The following is a 24,274-nucleotide window of genomic DNA, read 5'->3' as shown; positions in this document are numbered from 1 at the left end:
ATAGCCAGACTGATCAGAAAAAAAAGAAGACATAGTTTGCCAATATCAGAAATGAGAATGGTGACATCACTACAGATTCTAGAGATATTAAATAGATTGGGAATATTATGAACAAGTTTATGCTGACAAATTCAACAACTTAGACCACTTATATTTAATGTAAATATTGATATGGTTACGTTTGAGTCTATCTTGATATTTTCTTTCTGTTTGCTCTCTGTTCTCTTCTTTGTTCTTTTCTTTTTTTTTTCCATTCTCTTAGATTAGGTATTTCTTTTTAATTATTTCATTTATTTCTTTTGTTGGCTTATTAGCAAAACTCTTTGCTACTTTAGTGATTGCTTTAGGACTCAAAGTACACACCTTTAGGTTATCGTAATCTACTTTCAGTTATGCCACTTCATGTATAGTATGCTATTGTTGTCATGAATTCTATTTTTTTTTAAAGATTCTATTTATTTATTCGACAGAGATAGAGACAGCCAGCGAGAGAGGGAACACAAGCAGGGGGAGTGGGAGAGGAAGAAGCAGGCTCTCAGCGGAGGAGCCTGATGTGGGACTCGATCCCATAATGCTGGGATCACGCCCTGAGCCGAAGGCAGACGCTTAACCGCTGTGCCACCCAGGCACCCCATGAATTCTATTTTTTTAAGGATTTTATTTATTTACTTGACAAAGAGAGAGAGACAGTGAGAGAGGGAACACAAGCAGGGGTAGTGGGAGAGGGAGAAGCAGGCTTTCCACTGAGCAAGGGGCCCGATGAGGGGCTTGATCCCAGGACCCTGGGATCATGACCTAAGGTGAAGGCAGACATTTAACAACTGAGCCACCCAGGTGCCCCATGGATATATTTTTATATTTTATAAAATCCACAATACATGGATATTATTGTTTAAACAGTCAATTGTTTTTAAAGCAATTTTAAAAATATAACAAAATATCTTTAGACATTTACCCATGTAGTTACCATTTCTAGTGCTCTTCATTCTTTTCTGTAGACCCAGATTTCCATTTTTCTTAAGTCTGAAGGGCATCCTTTAATATTTGTTTGATTTTAACTGAGTATGGGATTCTAGATTGACTTTTGTTAGTAAGGTGGTGTTCCACTGTCTTCTCTCTTGCATTACTGATGAAAAATCTGGTGCCATCATTATCTTTGTGCCTCTGTACATAAACATGTCTTTTATCTCTGGCTATTTTTAAGATTTTTCTCTTTATTATTCTTTTTTTTAAGATTTTATTTATTTACTTTAGAGATAGAGTGGGGGGAGGAGCAGAGGGAGATGGACAAGCACAGAGCCTGAAACAGGGCCCAATCCCACAACCCTGAGATCATGACTGGAGCCAAAATCAAGAGTTGGATGCCCAACCTGCTGAGCCACCCAGGCACCCCTCTTTATTATTCATTTTCAACAACTTGATTATGATATGACTTGATGTAGCTTTTCTTCATATTTCATGTGCTTGGAGCTCATTGATCTTTTTGGATCTATGAGGTTACAGTTTTCATTACATTTGCAAAGGTTTTTTTTTTTATTTAAGGTTTTTATTTATTTATTTGAGAGACAGCGTGAGCAGGGGAAGGGGAAGAGGAAGAGGGAGAAGCAGACTCCCCGCTGAGCAGGGAGCCCGATATGGAGCTTGATCCCAGGACCCTAGGATCATGACCTGAGCCGAAGGCAAATGCTTAACCAACTGAGTCACCCAGGTGTCCATTTTTGGAAAGTTTTTTACCTTTATTTTCTCAAGTATTTTTCTGTACACCATTCCCCTGGCCCTGTTCCTTTGGGAACACCAATTACTCCAATTACAAATACTAAACTGCTTGAGGTTGTCCTGCAGCTCACTCACATTTCATTTTAGGGGATTTTGTTTTGTTTTGTTTTGGTTTGGTTTTCATTTTGGATAGTTTCTACTGCCATGCCTCAAGTTCGCTAATCCTTTCGTAGGCACTGTTTCATCTGTTATTAATCCCTTCCAATATATTTTGTATCTTAAACGTTGTAGTTTTCATCTCTACAAGTTTGATTTGTATCTTTTTTATATCTTCCATGTCTCTACTTAAATTTTGGAATTTAACAAATACTGTTATAATTAATCTTTTAGTGACTTTTTCTGCTGCTTCTAACATCTGTGTCTGTTCAATTGATTGATTATTCTCATTATGGGTCTTATTTTTTTCCATCTTGGCATGCCTGGTATGCTGTAATTAGATGCCAGACATTATGAATTTTTCCTTGTTGGGCATTGGATATTTTTGTTTTCCTATAAATCTTCTTGAGCTTCGTTCTGGGATGCAGTTAAGTTACTTGGAAACAGTTTGATCTTTTTGAGTCTTGATTTCATGATTTATTAGATGGTTCTACAGCAATACTCAATCTAGGACTAATTATTCCCCACTACTAAAGTAGGACCCTCTCGAGTAATCATCCCAATATCCCGTGAATTATGAGTTTTTCAAGTCTAGCTAAGAGAAACAGGCACTATTCCCATCTCTATGCAAGCACCAGGACTGTTCTCTTTTTTCCTTTTGGGTAGTTCTTTCCTTGGCCTTGGGTAATTTCTTCATATGCACACACTGATCAGTACTGTACTACATACTCAAGGGGGACCCATCACAAGTTTCTGGTTTCTCTTTCTATGTACCTTTCTCCTCTTTGAGGCTCTGTCCTATGAAGTCTAGCTACCTTGGTCTCTGGGTAGCTAGATCAAATTTTTTATATATATATATCAAAATTTATATATATTAATACCAAAAATTGATGGAACCCACAAAGATAGGCTGAAAGTTCATGTGGGAGATTAATATACACAATATGTAATTAATAGTGTGTATGTATATATATATATATATTATTGACCATTTTATTGAGTGTGGACAAGTTTTAAAATCTTATGATTTTTTCTGGGTTGAACATTTTATCAGCATTTATTGGTCCTTTATTGCTAATATATATTTTGCTTTAAAGTCCATTTTATCTGATATTACTTACAGTCTCCCTTAACTTATTTTTGGTTATATTTGCATCATATACATTTATTCACCCTTTATTTTCAACCATTATGTGTCCTTATGTTTCAAGTATTTCTCTTTTAACAGCATATTGCTGGACTTTTTTTTTAATCCAGTCTATTTTTTGACTGGCAAAGTAAATCCATTTTCTTTATTGAGATTATTGATTTATTTCAACTATTTTCTACCATCTTACTTTGTGTTTTTTATTTGTTCCACCTCCTCTGTGTTTCTTTGTTTTCCTTTCTTGCTATATAAAAAAAATTGAGAATTTTGTTTGATGTAGTGTATGTGTTTCTTATTGCATTTTCCCCTCTACTGGTTTAGAAGTTTATTAACTTAACTTCTATTCTTTTAGTTATTACCCTTGAAACTTATTATATATTCTTAACAAAGTCATAATTTCTTTCCTAATATTAGAATCTTGGATGGTGGTGTGCTGGAGCTGGCTCATACCAGTTCACAAGAGCTAATTATTAGTATCTCTTCTCAACTCCATATTCAGTGACATCACACTGGTAGCTTGAAATCAGCCATGGGGGGATCATATATAATCATGGAAATCAACAAACATGATAAATCATGGGTTCCCCCTCCCTTCAGAAATGATTTTTAAATATTTACCAGCTCACCACTGATCTTAGACCATTCTATTACCTCTGCCCTATTTATAAGACATGTGGTCCAGATAATTCTTTTAAAATTCCACACGTTGTTAATATTTTTAATTATGTGTGAAATTTTTTTCTTGAGATTTATCAGGGGTTTTTTCTTTCTTTCTTTCTTTGGAGTTCTTCAGTTTATTTTCATGTGTCTGGTTGTGAATTTTTTTATCCTGCTTAGAGTTTGTTGATCTTCTTGTATCTATGGGTTTATATCTTTCATCACTTCTAGAAATTGCTCAGCCTTTGACTAATGTTACATCTCAGTTATATTCTCTCCTTTCTCCTTATGGCACTTTAAATGAGACTCCAATTTAGACCTTTAATTCTGTCCTCCATATATCCTAAACAACTTTCTATGTCTGACCTTTTTTTTCTCTTTGTGCTGCATTCTGGGTAATTCTTTTTTATTCATCTCCCCATTAACTAATCCCCTTAGTTGTATCTAAACTATTGTTTAATTTGTCCAGTGAGCTACTAATTTCAGTGATTTTATTTTCCATTTCTAAAAGTTTTATTTAGTTCTTTTTCAAACATGTCATGTTACTTGGTGCTTACTCATTTTTTTATTTTTTTATTTTTTTTTAAAGATTTTATTTATTTATTTGACAGAGATAGAGACAGCCAGCAAGAGAGGGAACACAAGCAGGGGGAGTGGGAGAGGAAGAAGCAGGCTCATAGCAGAGGAGCCTGATGTGGGGCTCGATCCCGGAACGCCGGGATCACGCCCTGAGCTGAAGGCAGACGCTTAACCACTGTGCCACCCAGGTGCCCCTTACTCATTTTTTTAAATTAAATGTTTGTGGTTATTTTACCTTCAGTACTATAATTCCAATATCGGAAATCCTTGGATTCTATGTCTGTTGTTCATTACTTCTGCCGACTCTTATTCATGATGGCTTGTTTCTTTGTTTGGTGTTTTTGTTGTTATTATTGTGGTAGTGATTATTTTAGCTCATATTTGGTTGAATTACATCAGGGCCAGAACAGGGTAAGTTTTCCTCTGGAAGGATTTGTGTTTGATTCCACCAGTAATAGACAGTGCTACCAAACTGGGACCTTTCCAAATTTGTCAGAAGATTGACAGCCCTCATGTGAAGTGGTCCCTATGCTCCATCCCAGTGTGTTTGTATTGCCATTGGACACTAGTACAACCCTAATATTTGTGCTAGCTCATAGTTCATAGCTCCTACTTAGATTTCAACTTCTTATTTTGGGTTTTTTTTTTTTAATCCTTGGAGATTTTCCTTACCTTTTAGATAAAACTTCAGGATATGGTTATTTTGGGAAGGCACTTTATTTATTTATTTATTTATTTATTTATTTATTTATTTAAACTAGCCTCCATGCCCAGTGTGGAACCCAACACAGAGCTTGAACTCATGACTCTGAGGTCAAGACCTAAGCTGAGATCAAGAGTTGGACACTTAACTGACTGAGCCATCCAGGTGCTCTGGGAAGGCACTTTAAAGATAAGTAGTCTACCATAATACTGGAAGAGGAAGTCATCCATTTGGAATTTACCCTGGTTAATGTTAGGCAGTATGGGTCCACCTAGGGGCACCTGCGTGGCTCAGTCAGTTAAGTGTCTGCCTTCAGCTCAGATCATGATCCCAGGGTCCTGGGATCGAGCCCCAGGTCAGTGTCCCTGCTCAGTGGGAGTCCTGCTTCTCCCTCTCCCTCTCCCACCAGCTTGTGCTCTCTCTCTTGCTCACTCGCTTTCTCTCTCAAATACATAAATAAAATCTTTAAAAAAAAAAAGGAAATATGGTCCACCTATATTTTTTTCTGATAGCTCCAGTTGTTTCAACAGCAATTATTGAATAATACATCTTTCCCTACCAATTGTAAATATCGCCATGCTATATTCTAAATGTAGTTATTTGTTTTTCTGGACTTTCCATCCTGTGTCATTATTCCATCTATTTATTCATGTGGGAATATGATGTTGTTTTAATTTTTGAAGATTTATAACATTTTTTAATAACAGATCTAGTACTCCTCTGCATTACTCTTATATTTTAGAATTTTCCCAACTATTCTTTTATTTTTTTTTATTTTATTTTTATTTTTTTAGAGAGAGAGAGTACAGTGGGGAGGGGGTAGGAGCAGAGGGAGAGGGAGAGGATCAAGCAGACTCTGTGCTGAATGTGAACTTGATGTGGGGCTTGAGCTCACGAGCCTGAGATCATGACCTGAGATGAAATCAAGAGTTGAACACGTAACCAAACTGAGCCACCCGGGTGCCCCCCCAACTATTCTTAATTATTTTTTTATATTAACTTTACAGTTAGACTGTCTAGGTTACCAAAAAATTACTTACCGATGTCATTTTTTAAATTGTGGTAAAAAACCACATAACATAAAATTTACTATCTTTATAACTTTAAGATGTACAGTTCAGTAGTCTTAAATATATTCACATTGTTGGGCAACAAATTTCCAGAACTTTTTCTTCCTGCAAAACTGAAACTCTATACTCATTAAACAGCAACTCCCCATTTTCCCCTCTCCCCAATTCTGGTAGCCACAATTCTACTTTCTGTTTCTCTAAATTTGGCTACTTTAGATAACTCGTGTAAGTGACATCATACAGTATTTGTCTTTTTGCAGCTGGCTTGTTTCACTTAACATACTCTCCTCAAGGTTCATCCATGTTGTAGCATGTAACAGGATTTCCTTCCTTTTTAAGGCTGAAGAGTATTCTATTTTACATATATACCACATTCATCTGTCAATGAACATTTGGGTGTTTCCATCTTTTGTCTATAATAAATAATGCTGCTATAAATATGAGTGTGAAAATATCTCTTTGAGACCCTACTCTTTGGATATATAACTATAAATGAGATTGCTGGATCATATGGCAGTTCTTTTTTAAATTTTTTAAGGGACCTCCATACTGCTTTCCATAGCAGTTGCACCATTCTACAATTTCACCAACAGTGGACGAGGGTTCTAATTTCTCCATTTTCTCACCAAGACGTTTTTTTTATAGTAGCCATCCTAATGGGTGTGAGATGATATCTCATTGTCTTTTTTTATAAAGATTTTTTATTTTAAGGAATCTCTGCACCCAATGTGGGACTCAAACTCACAACCCTGAGATCAAGAGTCACATGCTCTACCAACTGAGCCAGCCAGCCAGCCACCCCAATATCTCATTGCTTTGATTTGCATTTCTCTAATGATAAGTGATGTTAAGCATCTTTTCAGATGCTTGTTGGCCATTTTTACATCATCTTTGAAGAAATCTCTATTAAAGTCATTTGTGCATTTTTTTCATAGGGTTTCATAGAGTTTTAGTTCTTTGTATTTTCTGGATATTAACTCCTTTTCAGATATATGATTTGCAGATATTTTCTCCCATTCTGTAAGTTGCCTTCCACTTTATTGATTGTGTGTCATATTTATTGAGATCGTGTTTAATTCAAATTAACCTCAGTGGAAATGAAATCTTTACGATGCTAAGTCTTGAAAGTGTCATGTGAAATGTAACTCATTTATTGTGAGAGGCAATAAGGAGGGTTGTTCAAGTCTCCTATTTCCTTGATGATCTTCTGCCTAGTAGTTCTATTATTGAAAGTAGGGCATTAGAATCTCCAATTATTGTTATTGAACTATCTATTTCTTCCTGCAATTCTGTCATTTTTTGTTTCTTATATTTTGGAGCTCTATTATCAGGTGAATATATGTTTATAATTATTATTTCTTTCTGACAGATTGACATTTTAACATAAAATATCTTTCTTTATCTCTTGTAACAATTTTGTCTTAAAATCTATTTAGTATGGTATTAATAAAGTTGCTCCAGCTCTCTTTTGGTTAGTTTTCTTGATATATCTTTTCCAACCCTTTTATTTTCAACCTATTTCTATCTTTGACTCTAAACCTTGCATAGACATCATATAGTTAGATTATGTTTTTTAATCTATTCTGCCAATCCCTGCCTTTTAATTTGAGTATTTAATCCATTTACATCTAATGTACTTACTGATAAAGTAGAATTTATGTCTGCCATTTTGTAATGTGTTTTCTATCTGTCATATTTCCTCTATTCCTCTATTATTGTCTTTTCTGTGTGTGTTAAGTTGATGTTTTCCAGTGTACTGTTTTAATCCTCTTATTGTTGTTACTGTATTTTTAAGTTATTTTCTTAGTGGTTGTTTTGGAAATTACAATTAATATCTTTTTTTTAAAAGATTTTATTTATTTACTCGACAGAGATAGAGACAGCCAGCGAGAGAGGGAACACAAGCAGGGGGAGTGGGAGAGGAAGAAGCAGGCTCATAGCGGAGGAGCCTGATGTGGGGCTTGATCCCATAATGCCGGGATCATGCCCTGAGCCGAAGGCAGACGCTTAACTGCTGTGCCACCCAGGGGCCCCTACAATTAATATCTTAATTTAAAACAATCTAATTTAGGGGCGCCTGGGTGGCTCAGTCGTTAAGCATCTGCCTTTGGCTCAGAGCGTGATCCTGGAGTTCTGGGATCGAGCCCCACGTCAGGCTCTTCCACTGGGAGCCTGCTTCTTTCTCTCCCACTCTTCCTGCTTGTGTTCCCTCTCTCACTGGCTGTCTCTCTCTCTCTCTCTCTCTGTCAAATGAATAGATAAAATCTTTTTAAAAAAATAAAAAATAAAACAATCTAATTTAGGGACGCCTGGGTTGCTCAGTGGTTAAGCATCTGACTTTAGCTCAGGTTATGATCTCAGGGTCCTGGGATCAAGCCCCACATGAGGCTTCACACTCAGCAGGGAGTCTCCTTTTCCCTCTCCCTCTGCCCCTCCCCCCACTCATTCTCACTCTCTCTCTCTCTCAAATAAATAAAATCTTTTAAAAACCAATCTTAGATTAATATCAACTTAATTTCAATATACACAAAAACAATGCTCTAATACAGCTCCATTGCCTCAATTCTTCTTTGTTATATCATTGTCAATCACATTGTATTTTTACACATTATAAGCCCATCAACCCAGTTTTCTAATTACTACTTTATGCAGTTTTCTTTCATAGATTTTATTTTTTAGAGCAGTTTTAGGTTTATAACAAAAGTGAGTGGAAAGTACAGAGAGTTCTCATATACTCCTTGCCCCTGCACATGTACAGTTGCCTTTTTTAAAAAAGATTTTTTTAATTTATTTATTTTAGAGAAAGAGAGAGAGTGTATGAACTGGGGGGGGGGGGCAAAGGGAAAAAGAGAACGTCAAGCAGACTCCACACTGAGCACAGAGCCTGACTTGGGGCTCTGTCTCATGACCCTGAGATCATGACCTGAGCCAAAATCAAGAATCAGAAGCTTAACCAACTGAGCCACCCAGGTGCCCCTGCAGTTGTCTTTTAAATTAGGTAGGAAAACAAAATAGTTGCAAAGATATATTTATAATGTCTTTTATGTTTGCCTGCATAGTTACTTTTACCAGTATTCTTTATTTCTTCATGTGGATTTGAATTACTGCCTTGTGCCCTTTCATTTCAGACTGAAGCATTTCCATTAATATTTCTTTTTTTTTTAAGATTTTATTTATTTATTTATTTGAGAAAAAGAGAGAGCACGAATAGAGGGGAGGGGCAGAGGCAGAAGCAGAATCCCCACTAAGCAGGGAGCCTGATGTGTGGCTTGATCCCAGGGCCCTGGGATCATGACCTGAGACGAAGGCAGACACTTAACCAACTGAGCCATGCAGGTGCCCAATTCTCACTAATATTTCTTATAAGAAAGATCTAACTTCAAGAAAGATCACTAACAAGTGATGAATTCTCTCAATTTTTGTTTATCTGAAAATGTCACAATTCACCTTTCATATTTATTTAATTTTTCAAAAATTTATGCTTCATGTTTGAAGGATAGTTTTGCTGGCTATAGAATTTTTGGTTGACAGTCATTTTGTTTCACTACTTCGAATGTCGTCCCACTATTATTTGATCTCCATAGTTTCTAGTGAGAAGTTAGCTGTTAATCTCATTGAGGCTCCCTTGTAGGTAATGAGTTGCTTCCTTGTTGCTTCCCAAACTCTTTGTCTTCAGCTTTTGACAGTTTGAGTATAATGTGTTTACCTGTGGATCTCTTTGAGTTCATACTACTTGGAGTCCATTAAGCTTCTTGGATGTGCAGAATAAGGTTTTTCACCAAATTTAGGAAGTTTTTGGCAATTATTTCTTCAGACATTCTTTCTGCCCATTTCCCTTTCTTCTTTCCTGTTGGGTCTTCCATTGTGAACATGTTAGTATGCTTGATGGTTTCCCACGACATCTTAGACTCTGTTCATTCTTCTTTGTTCTTTTTCCTTTCTGCTCCAGAACTAGATAATCTCAACTGACTTATCTTCAAATTCACTTTTTTTGTTTCTGTCAACTCAGATGTGCTGTTAAGTTTGTCCAGAAATTTTTCACTTCAGTTGTCCTTTTCAGCTCCTGAATTTATTTTTTAAGATTTTATTTGTTTATTATTAGTTAATTTATTTATTTAAGAAAGAGACAGAAGGAGCACAAGTGGGGGGAGGGGCAGAGAGAGAGGGAAAGGGGAATCCGCACTGGGCAGGGAGGCCAGTGCAGGGCTCAGTCCCAGGACCCTGAGATCATGACCTGAGCCAAAGTCAGACACTTAACTGACTGAGACACCTAGGTGCCCCACAGTTCCTGAATTTAAATGGATTCTTTTTTTTTTTTTTTAATTTGTGTCTCTTTACTGATGTTCTCTATATGGTGAAGTATTCTCATACTTTTCTTCAATTCTTTAAATATGGTTTTCTTTGATTCTTTAAACATATTTATAATGGCTGATTTAAAGCCTTTGTCTAATAAATCTAATATGTGGACTTCTTTAGGGACCATTCCTATTAATGCTTTATTTCTCATGTATGGGCCATACTTTTCTGTTACTTTGCATATCTCATAATTATTCATTGAAAACTGGGCATTTTAATGATATAATGTAATAACTGGAAATCAGCTCCCCCTTCCCAGTGTTTGTTGCTGTTAATCTTTGTTTATTTAGTGACTTTTGTGGACTAATTCTATAAAGTCCTGTCATGTGTGGCCACTAGAGTTTTTGTTCAGTTAGCTTAGTGGTCAGCTTAGGATTGGACAGGCATTCCCAAGTGCCTTAAACCAATTGTCTTCAATCATTTGCCAGATCATTTGCTGCATATGTGTTGGGGTATGCCTTCAGTGTTCCAGCAGTTTACAACCCTGACTTAACTTCTACTTCTTGCTTGTGCAGATTTTAGGATCAGCCAGAGATGAGAGGCTAGGGCCTTCTAAGATCTTTCCTGGGCATGTGCTCTTCCCTGCACATGCACATGGCCTCCTAGATCTCCAGAAATATATGAAAGCTTCTCAGATTCCCCCTATGAACATGTCGTTCCCACTTTTTCCTTTAAAGTTTTTGGCCAGACTCTTGTTTGCCCGAACTAGTCTTACTGCCTCCAGCAACAGCAGTGTTAAACAATTGCCAGTGGTTGTTTTCAACAAACACCCTGAGGATAGGGATTTTCCCACTAAGCAAGCTCTGGGTCAGGTCAAATGACTATTCCTGTGAATGGGGTTGTCAAGGAGCTGCCAGACAGATCAAATAGTGACAGTTGTCTGGGAATACATATTGAGAAGCTCCAAACAGTCTTTTCCTTACAGTGGCTACTAGGCAGCTAGTTTTCCCAGCTACCGTGGTTGCAGTGCTGCTGGTTTTCACATCTACTGCGGAGCTAGAAAGAAGGGGATGGAAATAGGGCAAATTAAAATACTGCAAAGCTCTCTGTTGTTATTAAGATTCAGCCATTTCTCTTGAATAAATACTCCTTGGATTGTGTAAAACTTTTCTAATTTCCAAGTTCTGAAAAAGCTTATTTCAACAGTTTTTCCTGTGTTCCTTCTTGGTGTTATCAAAGAATGGATTGTCACAGGTCCTTTCCCTGCAATTCTCAAAGTTCTATCTCTGCAATTGACATTTGTAATCTAAGTACAGGATTTCACACTGTTTCCTCTTAAAAGTGATTTGGGGGCTTTGGTCCAGTATTTATCCCGTTATAGTAATTTTGATTCTTCAATTCCATCATGAATCAGTGAGCACCTGCTGTGAGGCAGGCACTGTGATGGATGACTGGGGAAAAACAGGAAAGTTTAAGCAATGATTCCTGCCCTCTGAGAGCTACAGAACAGTTGAAGAGAGAAAATGTAATTGTTTAAGCCTTTACATATGATACAAGGAAATAGAGATCAATGTAAACCTTTAAGACAACACTGTCCATAGAACTCTCTGCAAGGATAGAAATGTTCTGCACCGACCAATATGGTAGCCAACAGCCACATGTACCTACTGGGCACTTGAAATGTAGCTACTATGACTGAGGAAACTGGATTTTTAATTTTATTTAATTTTAATTAATTCAAACTTAGCCACATGCAGCTACCGTATTGGACATCACAGCTCTAAGACTAAATATTTTCTTGATTGGCCTGGTGTGGGAGTGGGTGGGGAAGACTCCCCCACTATGGGAAACCTACAGCTCTCTTCCCCTGGCTCCCAGGGGTGGACTGGAGCTGTGGGCTCTGAAGGTACTCTGACGTGTAGTTGGGCCTGGTGCACAGTGGAATTTGTAGTGATCCTGTTGAAACAGGTGTGTCTGGGCCACCTGGTGGAGGTAAGGTTTAGTCTCCCCTGTTGTGGGCAAACTTGAACCCCAGTCTCTAGGTCAGGCACAGCCTGACAAAGGCAGTGATAGGAAGGGGTTGCGGGAGCTGCAAAAGAATCAGCTTTCCTTCTTAACCCAATGGTGAATGCAATAGTCACTGTTTTTCTCCACAGCCACAAAACAAACTTACAATAGTGTCCACCTCCTTCCACTCTTTCCAGTAGGTTCTCTTTGCTCCCACACTGATTCTGCAAGCACGGGCTTCTGTCTGAGGCCCATTCTGGCAGTTCTCCTTGGGGTCCTAGAACCTCACTGCTGGGTCAATGCTGAGGTGGGACTGAGGTTTCCCTCTTGCCTGCAGAATGAACTGCACTTCCTTCCCCACTGCACTCCTTTCAGAGTTGGGAGCATTTGAGAGAGAGAGAGAAGCAGAGGGGGTTCATGTGAGATTCCCACATGGCCCCCAGGGCTCCCCAAGCCACCCCTAATTCGGAACAGAGATTTAAGGGAAACCCTCTGGGCAGCCGAAGCTGAGCTCAGGGTCAGAGTGGCACCCACGCTGAGGCAGGACTGGGGCTGTGTGTGGACAGTGCCCTCAGAGGAAATTGGAGAAGAAACACGGGCATGAGGAAGTCTAGGGGACCATAATAGGTGGAGTGGGAGATGGCTAGCAAATCACCTGTCTGCAATTTGAATGATAAATTCTCCCCATAAAGTTAAGGGTTATTCAGAGTTGGGAGACTCAAGCCAACATGGAATGTCTGGCCAGATGCCTTGGAGCAAGACCCCACCTCCCTCAGCTTCAGTTTCCTCATTTGTAACAGGGAGCCGACTCTTAACCCACCTGATAGGGATGTTGCGAAGTTAAGTAAGATATCCTTATGCAGGGCCTGCCACAATATCATTTCTTACCGCGGCCCGCCCTCACCCTGATAGCCCATCAGCACCGAGAAGTTCAGTCAGAACTAAGGAAAAGCTTCCTGACTCTGACCACGCTCAGAGATGAGCAGGAGAGGAGTGGGAGCCTCTGCCTGGGCTCCTGGGATGTCTGGGGTGGGAATAGAACGTCTCTGAATGGGAAGGGGGCAACACTCAGCCTTCTGTCCTCTCTGCCCTGGGTCACTTAGCACATTAAGGAGAGTGCCAGGCCTCGCCGACCCCCAGCCTCTGCCTCTCACATGATTCATAAACAGGAGGTGCCAAGGTTTCTGACTTGGGAGCCTGGCTCACCCACCCAAAGCCAGAAGAACACACAACTTCTTCCCTTCCGTCTCAGGACCCCTCCGTTCCCCTCCATATCCTCAAATTACTTACCAGCACATCTCCCCCCTCTGTGGATTCCATCTGCCTGTCCAGCCCCTCAGTTCCCCATCCCTCCTACCTTTTCTCCATACCTGCTCCTCTTCTGTTCTTCCTTGGTGTCCAGCATCCTGCATTCACAGAGGACTCCCAAGGCTAGGGGGCCATGCAGGGGATGCATGTGTGTGTCTCTGTCCACATGGGCACAAAATGGGCTTTATGCTTAGGTGACCCACTCTAACTGTGCTCCAGCCTGGCCCTGCCGCTCCACGTGGGGCACCCAGAGGCCTCCCATTAGCAGCCCCCCTAGCCCTCCATCCCTCCCTCAGGGAAGTGGAGTCACCACCACTCTTCATGGGCAGCTGGGAGCCCCCATGGCAGTCTCTTTACCACCTCTCCCCCTCTCCTCAGGCCCCATGCCCAGCCCTGAGGTTTGGAGAGCCTAGTAAGTGCCCTATCAACATGTTAATCAAATTACTTAGGAGCTAAAATTGACGCTGTTCATTAATTATACAAGATTATGCTAATTGTGCATGCAAATGCATGCAGGGGAACAGAAGGTGTTCAGGCGCATGGTGGGCCATTAGCATAGAGGATGGGGTGCGGGTGCATTGCCATGCTAATGTATGCGCCCCAGCTATTTATAGTCCCCCAGCCCATCTGCACTGTAGCCACCTCTGCCCCAAGTAGGGATCATGGTGGGGAGGCCAGGTCCAGGCCTGGCAGGTGGCTGTGGCCCTGGGGACACTTGGCTTTGGCCGCTGCCCCAGGCCGAGATCAGGAAGTAGCGTGTGCCAGCCCCCTCTGGGCCACCCCAACCCGGGCCTGGATTATCACGCCAACCCCCTCGCTTGTCATCCCTAGGCCCGCTGGTGCCCACTTCCCTGGAGGCAAAATGCTTCCAAAGGACACAGCCAGTAAGCCACCCTCTGCTGACTCCCCATCACCCACAGCTTCCAAATCCCCCAGGATTTGGTGCCAAACCCCCCAGACCCTGGTCCGCAGCTCTCCTCCTCCATCTTGTCGGCTACCACCGGGGAAGTGTGCCGTGCGCGCCCCCGGTCCTTTGGCAGGACTATTTATTCCCTTTGCATGAAGGGCCCCTGCCTCTCACTCCTCTTTGAGGGAAAATGCCCCCTGGTCTTTCAAGGCCCCAAATGCCCAAGATGAAATGCGGCCGGTAGGAGCCCTTCCATCCCTGCCAGGCCCAGCGGCCGCCGCAGTTACCCTGGGCGAGTTACACAGCCATGTCCACCACCCTATCGTACTGAGTGGACGTTAGCTTTCTCTCTTTCCTGCTGGATTGTAATGCCCTCAAGGCCTTGTTCACCTCTAGATTGCACTGCCTGACACACGTAAGGTGTTTAATACATCTTTTTCGGTGGGTGTGTTGCGTGAACGAGGGAACGAATGGTCCAGCCCTCTGGCTCCTCCTCTGTCCTTGAGCTGGGGGCAGGGAGCAGCCGACAGTGAGGACAGGGCGCAGACCCTGCCCCGGAAGATGTTCTGTTTCTTCTGAGGCTCATGAGCGCGCAGGCAAGCCCTTTGGAGTCAGAATTAGCAGAGGGTTCTCCCGGCCCCCGTTCCCCATCTGTAATGCCAGCTGTGGACTTAGAAACAGCTCGTTTTCTTCTACACGTTGCTCCCAATCTGCTTTCTCTCCCAAGGTATTCTCAGGACGCTTGTTGGAACACCCTGCCCCAACCCATGTCCCCATTCACATCACTTGCTCTTTCTTGAGCTGTACCGCCCATTATGGTCAGTGGCCGTGAGCCGCATGTGACAAGCTCAGTTTAAATTAAAACGAAACAATGGGGCGCCTGGCTGGCTGTCAGTGGAGCGTGGGACTCTTGAGCTCGGGGTTGTGAGTTCAAGTCCCACGTCGGGTGTAGACATTACACAAAAATAAAATCTTTTCTAAAAAACCAATACAAGTAAATAAATGAAAATGAAACAAAATTGAAAACAGTTTCTCAGTCACGTTGGCCTCATGGCAGGTGTTCATAGCTACATGTGGCTAGTGGGTATCATGTTGGGAAAAGCTCTCTTGGACAGCACTTGTAATCTAGACATTCCTTCCCCAGCTCCTGACAATCCTGGAGTTGCAAGCATCCTTGGGCTCAGTCCTGCTCTTTTAATTACTAACAGCTTTCCCTCTGGAAGTGGGAACATGATTCCTGCTCTCAGTGACTCTCTCATGGGATGTCAGGAGGGAAAAGGTGGTGCAAAACTGTGTGACCTGGTATCATAGGATGAGATTCCTAGAAGCCGAGCTGGAGATGGGGGTGCTTGTCAAAGGGGTTTATTGGAGGAGCTCTGGGAAGAAAAAGAGGGGCACAGCATCCTCAGGAGAAGCTGAGCAAGGAGACAGTCTCCCCTGGTGTCTGGCACCAGCCTGAGCCCTTGGGGAGTTCCGGAATATGGAAAGCACTGGGAGTTGGTCCTCCATGTGACGTCAGTCTGTCTTTGGCTGGGGCTGCTGGTGAGGACCATATGCTTCTGGCCGAGGATAACTTGAGGATAGCGGGGGCAGCTGTGAGCCCTTTAACAGCCAGCGTTCACAGCAGCCGGGGTTGGGGGAATCCAGCAGGCACCCACCCACCCTATGGCACCTGGACAGTGCTGTCTACCCCCTGAGAACCCAGTGTTTGTAGGGGACTCACATTACTCACCTCCACAAGTTTCTTTATCTACGGAGTCGCTTCGGAGAAGAGCGCTGTGCCGGGGAGCTCTCCTTACGCAGCGGTGTCACCCTGAGAAGTTATATATACATCAGATGTTTGCACTGGAGTCTCAGTCAATCCAACATTTGCTTCCTTGGGAGGGATTATTCCATTGACAGGAAGGTTCATTTTCATTTCATCTCGAGTTGTTTTTACAGGGAGGGATAAAAGCGTTTATAGGAGCGACGAGGAAGGCTCAGTCACGTTCGGGCTGTGGGAAGGCAGGTGTGCGAGCGAACTGCTCTTACCTTGCGCTTAAATCGGAGGACTCCGAGTCACGATGTGTAGCGGCCACCCTTGAATCACCCTATTAGCTGGATAACCACTGTCCGCAGCTCTGCATCTGGTCTTTCATTACACTTTTTATAATGGGGAATGTTGGACATCTAGGCCAGAAGGGAATAATGAGCTACCAGTACCCTTCACTGAATTTCAACGAGGATCAACTCTTGGCTCGTCTGGGGCAACGGGACTTTAATCCTGAATATCTTCTCGGACTGAGCACAGCGGTCACAACAGCCAAGGGCCTCCAATTAGGAGCAAGGGGACCTGAGTCTCCTTTGCAGCCTTGCTGAATTTGTGACCTCGAGGACATCGCCACGAAATGGCTAAATGTGTCCCCGTACAGCCTGCCTCTCAGAGCTCCTTCTGAAGGAGGCTTTCTCACCAGCCTCGGGGCTGGAGCAGGGCTGGACTCTGAGAGCCCCAGTGAGAGGGAATTTTCCATGACTCCTGTCAGTATCGGTGGTGCATAGAGTCCCGAGCTTGTAACCAGACTTTGGGGTTTACTGTGACTTCCTAGTTTATTCTTGCTTGGCCTCGGTTTCCTCATCTGTCAAGTGGGAATGATTGCAGACCTCCACCGCCTCAGGGTTAGGAGAGGATTAAACAAGGTAACGCCAACATGAGCTCAACAGAGTTCCAGGCTCTTGCTAAGTGCTTGAGAGATTAGACCTGGATCACTTTTTACGTGTGTGTGTGTGTGTGTGTGTGTGTGTGTGTGTGTAGTTTTGTATTTTATTTGTAACTCGTGCTTGTATTATTGGTATTTTTCTTACAGTATTCTAATGGCCTAATGGCAGGCCTGGGACTTCACGTCTCTCTTGCTCCTCTTCCTGTGAGGCCCAGATAAGGAGACCTGCCCTCTTAGAGCCTCATGGCCACAGGGGGGATGGCCCTCTGCACAAGTCCTGTTGTGACCCAGGGAGCATCCTAAAATGCTCACTCTCCTTGGGGATACTCAGGTCAGCCAGGGCTGTTCGCTTGGCCTGGTCTTGCTTTTCCACCCCTCCCCCAGCCCAGCCCAGCCAGGGAAAGGGGCTCCCCCAGGCTCATTCTGGCCTCATGGTGGGGGCTGCTTAGAAAATGCCCCTCCCCCAGGCTTATCCAGGCTTGGCTGGTGGGTGCTTCCCTGGTGACAGGCAAGGCTTCATAGCCTCTCAACCAAGTGCCCGTGCAGTCTCCTGCCTCGGGGCCCTGTGGGATGTCCCGGGCCCCAGAACTGGGTCCTCACTGACCCAGACCCTGCCAGGCTCTTTCCAGGGAAGGAGGAAGGGAGAAGAAATGGGGTAGGTAAAAACACTGGAATACAGTTGCCAAGGGGGCACCTGGGTGGCTCAGTCTGCCTTCAGCTCAGGTCATGATCTCAGGGTCCCGGGATAGAGCCCCGCGTCGCCCCCACCCCGCACAGGGAACCTGCCTCTCCCTCTCCTCCCTGCCTGTGCGCTCTCTTCCTATCTCTCTCTCTCTCTTTCTCAAATAAATAAATAAAATCTTTAAAAAAAATTGCCAAGTTAGCTACAAAGCTAGTTAATGTCCATAGGACGATACAATTACGAGCTTCAGGGCAAATTTCTCTACCAAACAGAAATTATTTACTTCTCCCAATAAAAATCATTTGCATCTTATCATTTTCCTGCAAATCAGCACCGCCTTCACAGAGTCGAGGCCCCAGTCAATAGCAAATTCAAGTCGAAGTCATGTCCCCCGTTCCCCCGAGAACGAGAGAACACTGCGGTGGCTGTGTTAACACAGTCCCCTGGAGCAGAGCAGCACTGTCCAATACAAATAGAATACAGGCCACAAATGTGATTTTAAACTTTCACCGTAGCCACATTTTAAAAAACAAAAAATATTATTTTCTAATACCTAAAATATTATTTCAACATGTAATCAATACAAAAATGTTCCTAGTCAGCTATTTTACATTCTGTGTTTTGTTTGTTTTTTGTTTTCCTAAGTAAGTCGTTGAAATTCGGCGTGTATTTCATACTTACATCTCAACGCAAGCCGCACTGCAAGGGCTCGGGGCCACCCGGGGCTAGAGGCTGCCGTATTGGATGGGCGTCGTTCTAGATCAGTGCCCCTCAAATTTTAGGAGGCATCCGAATCACCTGGAAGGCTTATGAAAACACAGATGACTGCGTGCTACCTGAAGGGTCTGCGTGGGTCAGGGTGGGCCCTGACGTTCTGCGTTTCTAGCGAATTCCCAGGTGCTGCTGCCGCCGCTGACCCAAGTGGCACACTTGGAAAACCACTGTTCCAGGGTGACTTTGAAAGGACTCCTACTCATCATGTTGCCTTATTTTCAACTTGTGGGTCATTTTTCTTAGCTCTCCTGAGGCTGCTGCGGGGTCGGGGGTACACCGCGGCAGCGGCGGGCGCTCTGGAGGCTGTTTGCATCGGCTCGGCCCCGTCTGGCTGGAAGCAGCCTCACGGACCACCGGTTGGCATCGGGTGAGATTTAGCTGCTCTGTCTTCATTGGCGTTCGCTGCGTGCAGCTCTGAGCTAGAAGTTCAGGGGGAAGGAGCTAGGGAACTGCCCTCCGACACCCCAGGGAGGGCCTGGCCTTGTGTGGCGGCTTCCTCCTCGCCACCACTCTACAACAGGCTTAAAAACAGAGATGTTCTGGGACAGGTCCACAGAGATGGAGGTGCAGGCTGGGCCCTGGGGCTCCCAGGGAGGGGCAGTCCCTGAAGTCTAGAATGGCCAGAAAAGGCTGGCCAGGCAGGGAGTAGGAACCAGTGTAGACCCAGGACAAATACCACCCATGACTTATTTCTGGAAGTGAGTGATACTGGAAAGAGAAAGGGTGGGAAGATGTGCTGAGGAAAGGCTGAGGGGGTTCCCCGGGGTGGGGGGCAGACCGGCACAGGAAGCAGGAGTGAGGCCGTGGGAGGTTGGAAATAGAGGGTGTCCCAGAGGCTGTCCCTGGAAGGCATCTCAGCAGCCATCAGTTTCTACTCCCAGTTCTCCTGGTGGATGGAGATGCCATGTTAGAGATGCCACAAAGGGAGTCAGCACCTGGGCCAGAGCCCGCATCTCGGGCCCTGTCTCGGGAACCCTTCCCCTGGACTCTGTAGGTTTGGGAGTGGGGTTGGGTACAGTGGGCATGTGTGTGGATGTAAGAGAAGTGTGTGTCCCCTGTGGGACACTCCCATGCTTGTGTCATCAGTGATACGCAAGGGCTAGCATTAATCCCTGTCAGGACAGGAGCTGTCCCTATGCTGACGTCTGCAGTCCTCCTTCTAGCGCCTTCAAAAGGACTGAGCACATGAATATGGAATTCAAGTGAAGTGGTCTGCACCACTCGTGATGAGGATGTCTACGCTTTATGTCATGTAAACGTGGGGCATGCAGAAGGTGCATCCTGCGGGCACAGGGGGGACACCATGAGGTGTCTCACGGGAAATCAGTACTATGGCAGATGGCGTGAGATAAATGGAGTGTCTGTCCTGAGCAGGCATGCTGTTTGGGAGCACTGGAGGTAGCTGCACTTTGGGGTGACCTTATGGGTACGTAGGGCATCGACACTGAGGTGACCACTGTTTGGGGGCAGATAAGCAGTCTGCACAGCAGTGTATCCGGTAGGGGTGAGTGTGGAGGGTCTCCATGGTGGGCGTGCTCTGTTTGCGGTCATACGGGGTAGCTGCCTCTCAGAATGCTCCACCGTAGGGGTGGAGAGGTCTACACTACATGAAAGTGTTTCAGGGGGTGTTCACTGTGGATGGAAATGTGTGCGGATGTAACATGCCTAGAGAAAGGAAAGTGAAGGGGGTTCCCAGAAGGGTATTCACTGTGTGGGGGAGTATGACACGTGGTCAGGTGTCGGCCTGGTGGACAGAGGCCGGGCCTGGGTGGAGGTGCATGTCTAGGAAAATGACTGGTTCCAACTCCTAATGAGGGGCGGCCCCTTGGGACACCTCATTCCAGGGGGGGTGCCCACCCCTACCAGCACTTGGGGACCTCCTCTTTGGGAGCTAGCTTTTAGATCCTGTGACAAATCTTCCTCTCAATGGGATGTTCATGCTTGCAGGCTTGGGAGGCAACTCTAGGGAGTTAAGTTGGATATTCAGATTTGGGGTTCAAAACCGGGGGGCTGGTAAAATGAGGACGGGCGCTGGCAGAGCTCAGGGAATGGCCCAGGAGGTGGGCCGCGTGCCAGGACCCCAACTCGTTTTGTTTTTTAAAAAATATTTTATTTATTTGACAGAGAGAGAGAGAGGGGGAATACAAGCAGGGGGAGTGGGAAAGGGAGAAGCAGGCTTCCCACAGAGAAGAGAGCCTGATGCGGGGTTTGATCCCAGGACCCTGGGATCATGACCTGAGCCGAAGGCAGACGCTTAATGACTAAGCACCCAGGTACCCCAGGACCCCAACTCCTGCAGACGTTAGCCCTGCTTGCCCTAGTGTGCAAAGGGCATCTCCCCAGATGCTCGCAGGGTCCTGCAGGGGCTAGGGCAGATATCAATAGTAGTTTGAGTTCACTAAGAGCCCAAATCCAGAGTATTATCCTTGGTTACCTCCCTGGTGGCTGGCAAGGCAGAGGCCCCACCCTCCCAGCCAACTTCCTAGAAGGACTGGAGGACCAAGTTCTCATGTGTTTGTCTAAACACCAGACTCATCACTGCATATCCTGTGCTTTTTTCCAATTACTGTATGTGAAAAAGAAGGTATTCGTTGTGCATCTGTACGGCGTGTCTGACAAGTACACCATGTGTGTGTGATGGGGATGGGCTCTGTCTGATGAGGTCGTTGCTGTGTGTATAATGGGTGTAGTATATATGCACGGGGGATCCGTTTGGGCGGCATGTGCCGTGCCAGGGAGTCTGCTGTGTGTGAGCGAGAGCTGTGTGCAAGAGGGATTTGTTGGTGGGGGGGATCTTCTGCGAAGGAGGAAGGGCGATCTGCCTGCTATTTGTGATGACTGTACTGCATTTGCAATGACTGTATTTTGGGTAATCATATACAACACACGGGGGTCTATTAATAGACACACTCTTTCTGTGCATACACGGATAGGACGGGCATACGCTGCCCGTGATGAGTGTAGACTCTGTGGGAGTAGTAGGCCATATGTGGACGATGTCTATAGGCTGTATGTGGAATCTGTATTGTATGTGCTCTGTGAAGGCTATACTCTGGGTAGAGTGAGTCTGCACTGTGTGTGATGGCTGTGCCTTGTGAGTAACAGTATGTAAGTCACATACGGTACATACAATGGGTGTATTACTATGAGTACGTTGCGTGGGGGATAGTATACTCGGGAGGAGGGACGTGCTGTGGGATGGCGAGGCCCTGCCCGAGTGACGCCCATACAGTATGACGGATACACACGGTGTGGGATAAGTTTACAGGTGTGAGTACACACCACATATGGCATATACATTGCGTGGTGGGTATAATGCGTAACAGGTATATATCGCATATATAATGGACATAGTATTTATGGTGACTATCCTTTGGGTGGGTGTGATGGGTGTATGCTCTGTGGGATAGATAAGCCCTGTGCGATCCTACGCTGAGGGCGGGGGTGGATGTTCTGTGCTGTGAGTTAGTTGTCGGGAAGGCTCTACTTGGTGTATCGCAGGCATTCTGTATAGACACAGCTGGTGGTGGGAGCAGGGGGTGTGTGCCTTGGGTGGGCAGGTGGAGGGGAGTCGCCCTGCTGGGAAGGGGCATGGAGGGGAGCAGCTGGATCTTCATCCGTTCCTAGACCCCCTACCCCAGCGCCTGAGCCCCCCCCCCACCACACTGTTTCAGGTTCTTCCTCAAGTTCTTCCTCAAGTGCAACCAGAACTGCCTAAAGAATGCAGGGAATCCCCGAGACATGCGCCGCTTCCAGGTGGGTCTGGGAGAGGGGTCCGCTTCCAGCAGGAAGGGGTGGGTGGGGAAGGCCATGGTCCTGCCACCCTGGGGAAAGCCCCAAGGCAGATCTCTGTCCAGCCCTGTGCTCTAGGGCCCGGCACCTGCTGGGGGTGGGGTAGCTCCCTCTCAGCTTATGCTGGCTGCCAAGGGAGGCTTCATTAGAGTCCCACTTAAGGAGATGCTAATTGTGACATTTTTACATGATTAACGACCCGGCTAATTTGCATAGCGTGAAGCAGAGAGCAGCTGCCCTTAGTACATCCCCAACCTGCACACCCCTCTCAGTGAAGGGCGGGGGGGGGGGAGAGAAGGAGNNNNGCCCCAGTTTCCTCCCAAGGGCGGGGGCTCCTGCTGATGGTTTCTCAGGCTGATGCTGCCTCCCCCCTTAGTCAAAACTCTCACTTCCACTTGCCTAAGACACATCCGGCCTTGGAACCTCAGGGATACAGCCCAGGGTGTGTACACGCAGACACAGTAGCCGCTCTGCCCAAGGAGCCAGAGATTGTTTCAGGGCTCTTGATTTTTCTAGTTCCTGGGGTCACTTCCCCGGGGCAGCCAGAGATAGTGCATCTGGGCTGTCACTTGACCTCACTGCCTGCCCCCCTTCCACCAGTTCAGCCCCTGGGGGAAGTTCTTTTCCATGCCCCGGAGTCTGAGCTCCAGTCTCCAGCCGCCCTTGCCAAGTTGCGAATGGCCCACAACAGTCCCCTGCAGGGAGCCCTTGAGGGCCTCAGCCAGGGGGGCCTCGGCTCTCCTTGCAGGTGGTGGTGTCCACGACAGTGAGTGTGGACGGACACGTGCTGGCCGTGTCCGACAACATGTTTGTGCACAACAACTCCAAGCATGGTCGCAGGGCGCGCCGCCTGGACCCCTCTGAAGGTCAGGATTCCCCCGCCCGGGCCCAGCCAGCCCCCAGTCCCCACCTTGGTGCAGGCCCCTGACCTGTCTCCTCTCCTGCCTCCCAGCTGCCACCCCCTGTATCAAGGCCATCAGCCCCGGGGAGGGCTGGACCACAGGAGGCGCCACCGTCATTGTCATCGGCGACAATTTCTTCGACGGATTGCAGGTCGTGTTCGGGAACGTGCTCGTGTGGAGCGAGGTGGGCCACCCCCGCCAGTCTCCCTCGGGGCCTCGCGGCTGGGCCCTCCCCTCGCCCCGGGCTGGAACCCGCAGGCCTCCCCTCTCCCCTCGCAGCTCATCACGCCCCACGCCATACGGGTTCAGACGCCCCCGCGGCACATTCCCGGGGTGGTGGAAGTGACCCTGTCCTACAAGTCCAAGCAATTTTGCAAGGGAGCCCCCGGCCGTTTTGTCTACACAGGTAAGGAGTCAGGCGGCGGACAGGGGGTGGGGGCAGAGAGGCCTATGGTTGCTGGAAGGAGCCCCACCCTGTGCTCCGGAGCCGGGTCTCTGAGTTAGCTAGTATCTAAGGTGTGGCCACGCCCGCTAAGCGGTGGCCCCGCCTCTTCCCCGCCGAAACCCATTGCCCCCTCCTCGCGAAGGACCTTCTTTGACTGAGCCCCTCAGTTTCTCTGGCCTGACTCCTCAGTCCCCTCCCAGGCTTGGAGTCTCAGCCCTGCCGAGACTTTAGCCCTGCCTAGGGCCTCCTCGCCAGGGCACTCCCCACCCGACCCCCACTCCCACCCCCGCACACACTCCCCAGGGTCTGGAATATCTCCAGCGGCACGTCTATTTCAAAGGTTCCCCAAAATAGGCTCAATGCTCCCTAACCTACCCCTGGGCCTCTTGGTTCCCCAAACCACCCCAGTCTTCCCTCTGTGTGGGCCTAAACAGGCG

General features: G+C 45.8%; 1 protein-coding gene across 2 annotated transcripts in view; it reads left to right on the top strand.

The window, feature by feature from the left end:
- EBF4 (EBF family member 4) overlaps positions 1-24,274 on the top strand; it is a 54,807-nt gene that overhangs the window by 23,471 nt on the left and 7,062 nt on the right. For both annotated transcript variants that reach the window (XM_040638075.1, XM_040638074.1), the window contains 4 exons: positions 22,373-22,454; positions 23,239-23,356; positions 23,443-23,576; positions 23,672-23,798. In XM_040638075.1, coding sequence (XP_040494009.1) covers positions 22,373-22,454; positions 23,239-23,356; positions 23,443-23,576; positions 23,672-23,798 — 461 coding nt within the window. The remainder of the gene's footprint in view (positions 1-22,372; positions 22,455-23,238; positions 23,357-23,442; positions 23,577-23,671; positions 23,799-24,274) is intronic.

The sequence above is a fragment of the Ursus maritimus genome, unplaced genomic scaffold (genome assembly GCF_017311325.1).
Source record: "Ursus maritimus isolate PB19 unplaced genomic scaffold, ASM1731132v1 scaffold_22, whole genome shotgun sequence".
NCBI lineage: Eukaryota > Metazoa > Chordata > Mammalia > Carnivora > Ursidae > Ursus > Ursus maritimus.
This window is presented reverse-complemented; position numbering and strand designations above follow the sequence as displayed.